The sequence below is a fragment of the Epinephelus fuscoguttatus genome, linkage group LG7 (genome assembly GCF_011397635.1).
Source record: "Epinephelus fuscoguttatus linkage group LG7, E.fuscoguttatus.final_Chr_v1".
Classification (NCBI taxonomy): Eukaryota; Metazoa; Chordata; class Actinopteri; order Perciformes; family Serranidae; genus Epinephelus; species Epinephelus fuscoguttatus.
In genome coordinates, this window is record NC_064758.1 from 21,550,306 (window position 1) to 21,563,041 (window position 12,736).

Here is a 12,736-nt window from a genome sequence, read left to right on the forward strand (position 1 = left end):
GCAGTTTCACATTACAACTCAGTGTTTCTCTGACGCTGTTTGGCATGTCTGAGATGGGCGGCTTGCCCCACATCATGCTACTGTGTGCTCACCTTTTTCTCTGATAACTTAAGATCCAGACATTCAGAAGGTTTTGTTGCAGATGGGCTTCTAGCTACAGCAGCTGACACAAATAAACAAATGGCCCAGTCTATAGCCAGTGTTTCTTTTGTTTGTTCTGGGCTACTGTAGAAACATGGCAGTGAAGATGGCAGTCTCTGTGGAAAAGGACCAAAGACCTGCCCCCTATGTAGATATAAAGATAATTTTAAGGAAACAGAAACCACAAGGATTCTTATTTTCAGGTGACTATAGACTAAAGAAAACATGCATATTATATTATATTCCATTTCTGCCTGCCTAAATCCTACACCCTGGACCTTTAAATGTCATCTTGGTGGCCCTCTGGCTTCTATTATCATGTCTTCAGGGAACATGTCAGTGATGTGTACCGTATAGATCTGACCACTAGATGACGCAGGTCTCAAGGAAAAGAAATGACACATTGTCCTATTATCCACGCTGTAATATCAATTTACTAGTCACCCAGATTTACCCTCTTACTCCTTTGAACCTTTTGTAAAAGCGTCACTGTAAGACCATTTAAGTGTGAAGAAGACGTGTTGCTAAAGGAAACCTGCAGCAGATGATAGTCACAGGATGTTTATAGACGCTTTTATATACGCTAGGTAGTTTCTTTGTACCAGTGATTTGTAATACATCTCCTTGGTGACGGCTAAACAATGGAGGCAGGTTCAGACAGGGCTCACACAAAGTGAATTGGTGTGGCACAGACCCAGCTGGCAATCCCCACCGGTACCATACCACTGGTGAATAGACCCTCATTTATCTTGGCAAGGCTCAGTACAAAAAGAGACTGCAGAGAGCCTCTGGATTCTTTTACCCAGGGGGACAGAAATGGCGTCCCCAAGCACCAAGCTCATGTTTCTGCCTCTCGGTGGCACTCAGATTACATCACACGCTTCACACAGGCAGGAGTAGTTACTGAGGAGGAGGAGGCCCTTTGCTAAAGACATGTTCATTTTCTCTGCAGGAAAATCCTGAATGATCTGTGATTATAACCTTCATTATCTTTGAATGGATATGGGAATTATAAGTACAACACATAAAGAAATCACAGAAACGTTTCAAACTATGTTGTTTATTACATGTTCCTGCCAACGCTTACAGCAACACAAGACCTTGTCAGATGCGACACATTGCACATACAGTACTGTTACCACTGCTCGAGGCAGAGCTCGACTACACTTACAGTAGCTCAAATACTCAGAGGACCAAAAAAAAAAATCACTACAACTCACATGAAGCTAAACGAAAACCTCTCACACATTTACACGGACACACACATAGGGACAAACACTATTCAGGAGCTTAAGCATAGTTTGAGGATGAGCTGAGCTGTGGTTGTACTAGGACGTACTGTAGCCTCTCCACGCCACAAACCACAGACTTGGACCTCGGATTTCGGCAGTAATCTCTCCACCTTCTCTCCAGACAGGGCAGGCAACCTAGCGTGGCGTATATGTGTGTGGGGATTATTTATGAGCAGTGAACACACGGAGGCCCAAGGAGGTAGACCAGCTCAGATGGGGTGTCTGAAGTTCTGGCCGGCAAAGCGGGCCTTGTCGCCGAGCTCCTCTTCAATCCTGGGAGAGAGGGATGACAGTTTGTTAGCGATAGATAGCCTGAGAAAATTTGCTATGCTGTGCCTCTGAGGAGTGAAGACAACACAACTTGAACTGTTAATAAAGTTCAGTGTAACTGGCGTCCACTGGGTTCACTTCTCCAGCCATATTGTGTTCTAAACTGCCATTCACGCAGCCTCTTTCCAGCTTCACTACTGGTGACTTTGAGTGTCCTACACTCGATCAGAATCTGGAGACAGTTTAAAAGATCCTTTTCCCTTCATCATGGGCTGCACCAATTGCTAAAAACTGTCTGTCCCCATCAATGATGGATGAGGCTTTCGAAATGTGGTCTAATAGGGGTGTTCTTTCATTGTCTGATCTCTGTACTGATAGTAATTTTGCCTCTTAGGAACAGTTTGTGCTTAAATATAATATCCCCAGATCCCATTGTTACAGGCACTGGCAGCTCAGTTACTTACTTTGTAGCCTCAAACTCAGACTGCTTTCCATTATGCCCCTCCACTTCTATGTTTGACTCAATTAATTGGTCATAAAACAGGCTATGAAAATAATTTACAAACTACTGAAAATGCACAATTTGACGCCTTCAGACCTCCTTAAAATAAATTTGAAGCAGACTTGAATGAACCAGTGCTAAAAAAAAACCCAAACATTCGTACACACTCTGCATTGGTTTAAAGTCAGACTTTCTGAGATTAAAGCGGATATAAATCCGATGTGACTGACGCAGGCTGGCTCTAGCCACTCTGCTGCACATGTTTTGGACATGTCCTATGCTTTACACACTTGGAAAACCCTCTAAGACCTCCTCTAAAATATTTGGAAAAAACAATGGCACTGTCCTTGTACTGTTTGTTGTGGCCCAGGTAGACAGAGTTGGCAAACCCAAATGTTGGCCTTCTGTTCTCGTCTGGCCAGGAGCCTGATACAAATAGTCACTGGATCAGGGAAATCATGCACCATATTAAACTAGAGAAAATTAGATATACTGTCAGGGGGTTTACTTGGAAATTCTTATACTATTTGGCAGCATTTTTAGCTGTCGTTGAGGATATGGAAGCTGACAGCCTGACAATGCAACCAATTTATCTGTAATTTTAATGTATTTGAGCTATTTCCTTTCCTTTCGTAGAGTTCAGCCTATTGGATCTGAGGTGTTATGTGAGAAAACACAATACAAAAAGAAAAAAGAAAAGAAGATGTGGCCAAGCTTTTATTTAGCCACCATATGTAAGCATATGAATTTGGACTGGACTCACCTGAGCAGCTGGTTGTACTTGGCCAAGCGCTCAGATCGGCAAGGTGCACCTGTCTTGATCTGGGAGAGGAATTACATGACATATAAGATCCAGTCTGTATTGTTAAAGCTACACCTGTGGTACAGTTTGAATAGTCAGCTTTAAAAACCATAGCAGAAGCCGATGAACGTCAGAATAAGAATGACAAACTACTTGTCTGTGAGGTATTACCTGTCCAGTGCAGAGGCCAACCACCAGGTCAGCGATGAAGGTGTCCTCTGTCTCTCCCGAACGATGGCTGACCATCACGCCCCAGCCGTTCTTCTGGGCCAGCTGGCAGCTGAAAGAAAGATACATTTAAGCCCAGTTAGTCAGATTACACTTTATAAACTTTACTTGGATTTTTAAGCACGATCACACTGCTGTGTTATCGACACTTACGCCTGCAGGGACTCTGTGACGGAGCCGATCTGGTTGACTTTAAGCAGCAGGCAGTTGCAGGCTTTATCGGTCACACCCTTCTGGATGCGTTTGGGGTTGGTGACTGTGAGGTCATCGCCCACCACCTGGATGCTGGTGGAGGCTGTGAATTTGGACCACGCATCCCAGTCATCCTGGTCAAAGGGGTCCTCAATGGACACCACTGTTAGGATAGGAAGAGGGTGATAATAATGTTAGACATTCATAAATCCAACCAGTCAGCAGAATTTCAATAGACACTGATCAATAGTTATCTAAAAAAAATCTGCAACTGATGTTTTTGACCACTTGGTGGCAGCAGAAACAAGCTGGTAAATGCACCACCATGTTCACCAGCTCACTACTTTCTTTGACAGAAATCTAAAGTGGTTGTCTGCTGCCTGCTGCCACTGAAAACAATGCTTATAAGAGCGTTAAGAGTGAACCAAAGCACTGCATTTTAAGACAGACAGCATATGCACATACTGTTCTCCTTAGGCTATACTTCATGTCTGCACAGGCCCACGTCTGTGTATGTCCTCACATGTATTATTTGAGTCTGTCATTCATGCTTAGCCCGTTTCTTGTTATATGAAATGGATTTCTATAGTATCTTTGAAATGCTGCATCCATGGGAACAGCAAGCAGTAAGAGTTTTAGGGCTATGTGTTAAAAACCCACCAGGGTAATCTTTGACAAAGCTCTTGTAGAGGTCAGCCAGTTTGTCAGGGGAGATGTAGCGGCTGGGGTCGTCAGGAGACTTGAAGTCCAGGTCATACTTTCCAGCCTTGTAGAACTCAGAGGCAGCCACATCCATGCCAATGACAATCTTATCGGTGTAGCCGGCCTTGGCGATGGCATTCTTCAGCAGCTCCAGAGCTGAGACAAAAACAGCATACAGAGTAAATAATGTGACCACATTTGTTGCTGAGAAAATCAAAAACATTAATTTGTCAGTGAGTCACCACTGAAGACTCTGCCCCACTGAGGGCATTTGCCTTATCAGCACCTTGACCTGACACTGGAGTCAGAGGCAGGCAGTCAGTGCACTTGTTACTGAGTTGAGGCCTTAATTTAGAAACCATATGTCGGCCCAAGAGTGACATGATAAGTGAAGCACTTCCCTGAGAGGTCTAAGAATGTTATGCTTTCAAGTCACTCCTATCTGACTAGTCAAGGCACGCAGTAACAACTTCATATGATCAAATCATTCCTCAAAAATGAAAACAACAGTGTCCTAAAACAACAAAAAACGTGTTCAGCTGGATCTCTGACCTTTCAATGGTAATGAAACTCTAATTGTTAAACAGTGGCTACGACTCTGATTTAACGATTCCACTCACCTTCCTTGTTCTCCAGGATGTTGGGGGCGAAACCTCCCTCGTCTCCTACATTGGTGGCGTCCTTGCCATATTTCTCCTTGATGACATTCTTCAGGTTGTGGTAGACCTCAGCACCAATACGCATGGCCTCCTTGAAGCTGCTGGCTCCCACAGGCAGGATCATGAACTCCTGCATGGCCAGCTTGTTGCCTGCATGTGAGCCGCCGTTGATGACATTGAAAGCCTGAGAGAGGGCAGAGAGTATCGGCTTTCAGCCTAATGGAATCACGACTGAATTTATGGTTCTTTGGCTCAAACGCTAACGGTACATGTCTGTCAGGACTGTGAACATTAAGAGTTTCCATAAAGCCTCTTAATTAGGTAACTGCAGTGTTGTGCTCACAGGGACAGGGAGGATGACTTCACGGTTGCCAGCCAGGTCAGCAATGTGGCGGTAGAGAGGAACGCCCTTCTCTGCTGCACCAGCCTTGCACACAGCCAGGGAGACGCCCAGGATAGCATTAGCACCAAACTTAGCTGAGGGAGGGTAGACACAGATATTTCAATATACTGTGTGGAGACTGCATTCATGAAACATTTACTGTCCTCCAATATATTCCTTACTGATTATTTCTGTGGCTAATAAGCAAAAATCAATAATGCATAACCTTGAAATAAGTAGGATCTAACTGACTTTTCTGTCGCACAAACATGATGTATGTGTGCCTACTGATGTTTCTGTGGTGGTTTTACAGGTTCCAGTCTAATGGGATGAAACTATTGTTTTTGTCCTGGTTTATTATTATTCTTCAAAAATGTTTTTGCATATTCCTGTGAGATGGTAAGTTGTCAGCATGAAATTTTCACCAGTAATTAAAAGTCGTGACCAAATGCTGCTTAATGAATATGAAACAAAATCTGGTGCAGATATCCATCTGTACTCACTGTACAAATTTGCCTCAAGAACCATTAAAGTCTGCCTGATCAGATTTGTCGTCATTTTAATTTTTTTGAAAAACATATTTTTGACATCTCCTAGGGCGCAGGTCTGATTTATACCAAATTTTGTGTGGATCATTGTAGAATCGAGCTCATTAGAAGCTGCATAAAGCTTGGATATTTTTAATTAAGCTGTTGAAACATGTCCCCAGAATGTTTGTTGAATTTAGTGAGAGGCGGCGATGGCCAGTTGATGGCTTCAGCACAGCTCGACCACATCGACTGGCCCGACCCAGATCAGGTTGTACATTAAAGAAAATCTATCTGATTGTGATAACCTGTTAGTCATCTTTCATGTAGGGTGTCATACTCTGTCATAGATTTTCCTTAACGGTTGTCAAATTTTGACGGTACATGTGGGCTTGAACCCCAAAATCGCTGCTTACAGCTTTATTTTTTTTTTAAAATATTTTTCTTAGGTCTGTGTCCAAAATCACTCCCTTGTTCACTAACCTTCCTTGTTCATTCACTTACTACTCCCTACATAGTAGACACTCAGTAGTTCACTCAATAGTCAGCAGTCAGTTGATATTTCTGGCACTAATCAATCAGTCATTTTACGACAACACTGACAGCTGTAGAGCTGCATGGAAAGTTTCTGTTTCACATTTATAAAATGTGAAGCATTGTGGAATTGTTAGCAGAATGGACTGTATATATCAAAGTCTCTAATTTTTAAAATATTTCTGATTACTATATAGTGCATAAATTTCACACTCATTCCAAAAACTTGGCATAGGGTACATATAGTTCAGACACACCCAATGTCTCAAAACAATCTTAGGCAGAGTGGAAATTTGGATAAAATACTCATATCATGGTATATGAAATTTTGTATTGCAGTATCAACATGCACACATCAAGATATGCATTTTTATCTGGAAAATCAGTAAAGAAACTGTTAATGACTAAAATAACCAGAGAGGAATTTTAGTTTATGGTTAATCCTGCAAACTGAATATCTGACTAACCAAGATGCTTCATGACATTGATGCAGGAATGCTCACTGTACTTGCACACACACCGAGGTATTCAAACATGTATGGCTAATTGTCTGACGGCTGACACACTGGCATATACATAACTATACAAATGTCATACATACATTGTCACATTGCCACACCCTTTCTAAAGTAAGCTCACAAAAGATTGTCACACCAGTACACAAAGTAGCATCTTACATTTGTTCTCTGTGCCATCCATATCCAGCATCAGCTGGTCGATCTTGTTCTGCTCCAGTACGTTCACGCTCTGGATAAGACATAAGTGACAGGTTATACTGCATGTTTGGAAATAAAAGATTAACTTTGTTTAATTCTGACTTTGTTAGTTCAGAAGAACACACTAAAATCACGTTAGAATAATCACAACATCTCAGAACTATGTCACTGAAGCTCCACTAATACAATTGTTATACATACTTACAATATTTGTATATGCAAAGGTCAAAAACCAATGAGGTTAATGTAAAATAGGGAACAACCAACTGCTCAACATGTCTGTTTGATGCAATGTCTTACCACTTGTTTTTAAATAAGACTGTCAGTAAAGCTGCTAATGTTAATGCTAATATTTTTGTGTCATCATTTTCTACTGAATTTTCAAAAGACAATTTGATCTAATAATTTGAGGCTTTTGATACTGGCACACAATAAAATTAGTCAAACAATAAATGGTCCTACCTTGTCAACCAGTGCAGGTGCAATTACTTTATTGATATTCTCAACAGCTTTTAAGACACCTGCAAAGGAACAAGCAGACCATGACTGACCCAGACAGAGACCATGCAGAGCAGGCGAGGCAGATGACCACAGAGCACCTCGGCCAATCTCATGTGGGTGTGTGAGTCATTCTTTTATAGATCTGTGAACATCTGCTAATGCCTGTCAAGGTTAGTGTCCAAAGGCAAAGCCACTCTTCATGCTGCTGCACACACAGATATGTAGTCATCCTGTTATGCCACACTTTATTTACCTGGTTACACAGTGCAGGGGCCAAGAATTCATTTATATATTTAACTGCTCTTTTGACCCCTAACAGGAGGAAGAAACGGAAATAAAGGAAGGAAGAGATGAGGAAATACGACAGAAAGTATAGTGGTGTTGAAATGGCATGAAAAACAGCAGTGGAGTAGAGGAAGACAGAAAGTTAAGAAGGTGAGACAGTGATGATGGCTTACCTTTGCCCATGTAGCGTGTTGGGTCCTTGTCACGGAGCTCCAGAGCCTCATAGACGCCTGTGGAGGCTCCGCTGGGCACTGCAGCTCTGAAAAGACCTTGAAGACACAGAGGACATTTTGCAACAGTCATTTCCTAAAGTGCTGTGTCATGCCCAACAAGACGGCAAAGGCCTGCCTGCAGTTTGATCAATGCTGAAATGTAATTTTCCGTATCAGCCATCAACTATGTAAACTTTGTGATTACAGTGATATTTACACAACACAGACTGTGCATACATAAACATGTCTGATGGAGCATTAAGTGCAAGAGGGGGTGCTTGGTATTCAAGGAGCAGCAGCAAGTCAAAGGCACTAGGGGACGCCATCACCATTCAATTAGCTGAAGACACTCCCAATGTCCTTTTTTCTGTCCACAGAGAGAAATAAAGCACGTGTGGAGGAAGTGGTACTGGCTGTGGAGCAGAGGGCTGTGATGTAACAGGGGACAATAGGCTGCCAACTGAGCATGTGCAGTGCATCTGTGGAAAGATGCCAAGCCACGCCCCGTACATAGAAGGATGGCCGTTTTGGATTCAACCAAGTGAGGTGAAATTGGGGATGATCAAAAATCTATTTAGTTTGTTCAGTGAAGCGGCAGAGACGGTGCGAGTCTGAAGGGATTTACGGCTTAGGACGGGAGCTTAGCGAATCATCTGCATCAAGACATCACCTGGCTGCAGCTGGGGGATGCTGGCAGCAGTCCATCAGGCTATAAACTGTGATGTCCTGCTACCACATCATATTAGCATTTTATCTGGATAAAGCCATGGCCTAAATACAAAAAAATAGAGCAGTAACAGTGACTGTAACTGTCTCTCTGGATCACCAGAGCTACTGAACCTGCATCATTCTGCCAACAAGCAGAGGAGGTTTTCTAGTACGACTCTGACCGAGAGGCAACCTGGTTACGTAACACAGTAAAACACATTACAGTAACTATGACAGACATGCTCTGAGTGCAGCACACTCTTCTTGGGTCTGTGCCGTTAATGATGCCAAATTAGGCCTGGCTGACGGACTTAAAAGGCAATCTTTAAAGAAAAAAGAACAAGGGTCTGTTTACAGTAAACTGGAGCTCTTAGCAAACATCCCAAACTAATGACAAGACGACAGGGCTGCAGAACAGAGCAGACTATTTCCAGCTGATGTATTCAGGGCAGTGTAGCCACTCACTTCCATGTCAATGGTCATTCAGGTTGCTTCATTAACATTCTCAGGACATTTCATTGGGTTGAGCTGTCCTTTTGTTTTAGCTCTCAGAGCAGAACGGCTTGCCAGGAAACTTCAATTCAGTTAATTGATCTCAACTGTAGGCAGACGTGTCAGACATTCGCAGGGTTTAGATGCTTAATGCTCAGCAGCTTCATTATGTAATCTAGCATACAATTAGGTGATGGCAGCACACTGTAGGTTTAATTAACACGACGTCTCAACCTTGCAAAGATTCGACTTAACTCATGGGTTTGCAAGAAGTACCTACTGTATGAGCTATCTGTGCTCCCAAACAGGAACCATTACAGTAACAGAGTGCTGTAGAGGCAGTGTGATATTACAGGAGCTATTTTCACACATACACCATCTGATCTGATCCGCCCTGGGCCCAGAGCTGGCAACAGCGTGGGGCAACAGTGCAGGGCAACACACTGGCTTCACCATCCTAATCCACAACTGAGCTAGTTTTCTGGCGAGATAACTGGGCAAGACACAAAAATGTTGTTCTTACTGCAGCATTTCACAAATTAGGAAATAATTACATGTAGATGCGTTCAAAGAGGTTGAACAAGCACTTAAGTCTGAAGCTAGCTGTGCCACCCTTGACCACAACCTCTAAAGTCATACAGTACATGAGATACATTAGCCATACAATACCTTTCTTGGTGTACAGATCGACCTCCACAGTGGGGTTTCCACGGGAGTCAAAAATCTCACGAGCGTGAATCTTCAGGATGGACATGGTTCTGGATCTGCAGATGAAATGACAGAGAAGAGACATCAGTATATCGCTGCTTCACATGTCAAGCAGACAGACAGCGGCACTGTTACTTACTGAATTAAAGCTTCAAGTTAAAAGAATGAGTTGGCAGTAATTGTAATGTTGAATGTCATGCGCAGAACAAAATGTACTAATTTATAACTCGAGTTTGGAGCTATAAACCATCTAATGGATCCTGTAATTAAACATATATACGAGCCATGCACACCGCCTGAACCAACTGATGCAGGCAGGTGGAGACAGCAGATATATGACTCACAGAAAGGCGTGGCTTATGCAGCAAGGAAAAAAAATCTCTGCGAGTCCATTCAGTTTACTTTATATATCAGATTACAAAACAGCATTGCAAAACTGGGCTGAGAGCACTGCTGTCAAACAGGGGACTCTTGATAACAGTAGTGAAAGGGCTCCATGAGTAACAATAAGTGAATGACTTGGCACAATTCACATCTGGCTCCTTCTTTTGTCCTAGGTGCACCGTACTGATACGGGTTAAAGGCCTGCGTATTGGTGTAATCTCTCAGAGCCTTCGTTATCTTTTTAAATTTCAGTAGTGGAGGTCAGACAAAGTTTTAAGCCAGACAGTCTAGCATGTACTATTGATTTTTTTTTTTTTTTTTATCTATCCTGCCCTGTATTCATGCTCCTACTTGCTCATCTACCCACTCTGAATGCATGAGTGAACTTTGAGGACAGCCTCCAGAGTTAAACCAGAGTGCAGCTGCAGGAGAATCAATGGAAAGTGCTTTAAATGGAAATACACTAGAGTTTACTGGGGTGAGGTGCTGAAGCTTGCATTGAATGTCTGGTCAGATTTATATCTTGTTCAGTTAGCTTGGTCTTTGTTAAGACAGTGTTTGATTTAAATTAAAGTTTTACCAAGTCCATGCAGGTTTATCGAGTTCTTGCGAGACTGCTTGTTTTAGTATTCTATTTATGTGAACACAAAGATTTTGTAGAGACAAAAAAGAAATGTTAATGTTTTTAAGTATCCCAGAAAGTACAGAATGATACTGGAACCAAAACTTTCCACCATTGACCCAACCCTTCCGCCTCAACTAAACTTACTAACCTCCACTGCAATCCACTTTTTACAGAAATAACCACACATACAAAGCAGAGATGAAACCATTAGTCTACCTGTATTTACCCATTAAAGCCAACAATAATCCATTGATCATTCAAGTTGGTTTTCAAGCAAATATGCCCCCCCCCCCAATCCTGAACTTCCAGCAATTGTGAGGATGCAATTATTTATCTTTTGAGATCAAAGACTAAACATCTTTGGATTTTGGACTGCTTGTCGCACAAAAAAAGCTGTTTAAATAAATTGTGGTGTGTTTTTTCTGATCATTTAATGGACCAAATGGCTGACTGATTCATGGAAAAAGTAATGGGTACATGAATCAATAAACCATTAATGAAAATAAGTGTTGGTGACAGCCCTAACACTGTCTGTACAGTACATGCAGTGCATTCTTTTGCTGCAGGATCACTGTAAACATGGAGAGCAAAGAGGTAAGCTGGCAGCACAAAATGGCACCCACAAATAAATAAATAACTGAGGACAGACACCTGATACGTGTGTACCCATGTCAGGTTGGCCTCATCCTCAATTAGGCTACAATAGAGTCTGCCAGCAAGCCTTATCTCTGTGTTAATAATCAGTTTAATGATTATTGATTTAAAAAATAAAAAAAACTTTATAACTGCAGCAATAAACTTGCAACCTACTAACTGAGTGAGTGTTTTAAAGCGTCCTCTGGTCGTCACTTATGACTAACCATCACATAAAGACACACTGAAGCCTCGTTTCTTACTTCATACAGTAATTTTCCTACCACCGGTGGACACACCCCCATGTCTGCTGCAAGCAACTGGTAACTTAGCTCACTGCCTGAGCCAGCATGTGCAGCGTAGCCTCTGACTGCGTCTCACATACCATCACCTCCTTTAGAGCTTTAGCCTAAAAACACACTAATAATGGGTCTCCAACACATGGAGGAGACTGCTGGAAGCTGGTCGTGCAACTTGACGCCCTTTTCCCACACACCCTGCTGCAGCTCTACATGGAGTGACACCTCACCAGCTGACGGCCTGGTTTAAAAATAGTCGGTGGTCTAAGGAACTACTCCATCCTGATAGCCACACAACCAACAACTGCGGAATTAATGGCGTTTATAATCAACGATAGCAATGACAAAGTAGCCGCTAACACAAGGACAAGTCTTTGAGGTTACCGACGAGGATGAGGAACATCATGTACACATTTCTAAAAGAAGAAAAGTAGTTTAAATTAACACACACAGTCTTAAAATATGCCCTGTAAATATTAAAATATGTTGTTCTACACAAAACACGCCTTTAAAAAGCAGAAATGAGGAGTTAAAAGTTACCTTTACGGGCCTAACTGTGTGCAAGGACGGTGCTGTCTTTCTCTCGTGCAGGCAGGCAGGCAGAGAAGGCGCTCGTGACGCCTCGGGCTCGATGATATGCGGACGGAATCAGGAAGGAACGGAGCGACGGAGCGACGCCATTGGCTGGGACTGACTCACGAGGCGAACGAGTGCGAGGATGGATGCACGTTCACCATCAGTACCCAGACGGACTCCACATCCCTAATGAGGAGGCTGCGGATGTCTTAAATCTTAGCCAAAAACGTCACTTTTAATAAACATTTAATATATAAACACACAGGGAGCGAGTGTGTTTTAATTTGAGGCGAATTATGGGTAATGTATTTTTTGATCGTGAGAGGATGGAAGGAGGCAGTATGCGGAAAGATGACGCATTGTGAG

General features: G+C 42.5%; 1 protein-coding gene across 3 annotated transcripts; it reads right to left on the minus strand.

Annotated features, from left to right (window-relative positions):
• Positions 1–1,181: 1,181 nt before the first annotated feature.
• eno1a (enolase 1a, (alpha)) lies at positions 1,182–12,485 on the minus strand. 3 transcript variants are annotated; one of them, XM_049580801.1, is made up of 12 exons: positions 12,335–12,485; positions 9,815–9,909; positions 7,907–8,002; positions 7,410–7,468; positions 6,909–6,978; positions 5,132–5,265; positions 4,750–4,972; positions 4,088–4,285; positions 3,389–3,590; positions 3,179–3,287; positions 2,969–3,027; positions 1,182–1,706 (listed from the first exon to the last, which is right to left on the minus strand). In XM_049580801.1, the coding sequence occupies exons 2-12, from the start codon at positions 9,897–9,899 to the stop codon at positions 1,643–1,645; spliced, it is 1,299 nt and encodes a 432-aa protein (XP_049436758.1). In that variant the 5' UTR covers positions 9,900–9,909; positions 12,335–12,485; the 3' UTR covers positions 1,182–1,642. The 3 variants fall into 3 exon arrangements, with proteins under 3 accessions (XP_049436758.1, XP_049436759.1, XP_049436760.1); XM_049580802.1 differs by lacking the exon at positions 7,410–7,468 and adding an exon at positions 7,702–7,760; XM_049580803.1 differs by lacking the exon at positions 12,335–12,485 and adding an exon at positions 9,993–10,153.
• Between the last annotated feature and the right edge of the window lie 251 nt (positions 12,486–12,736).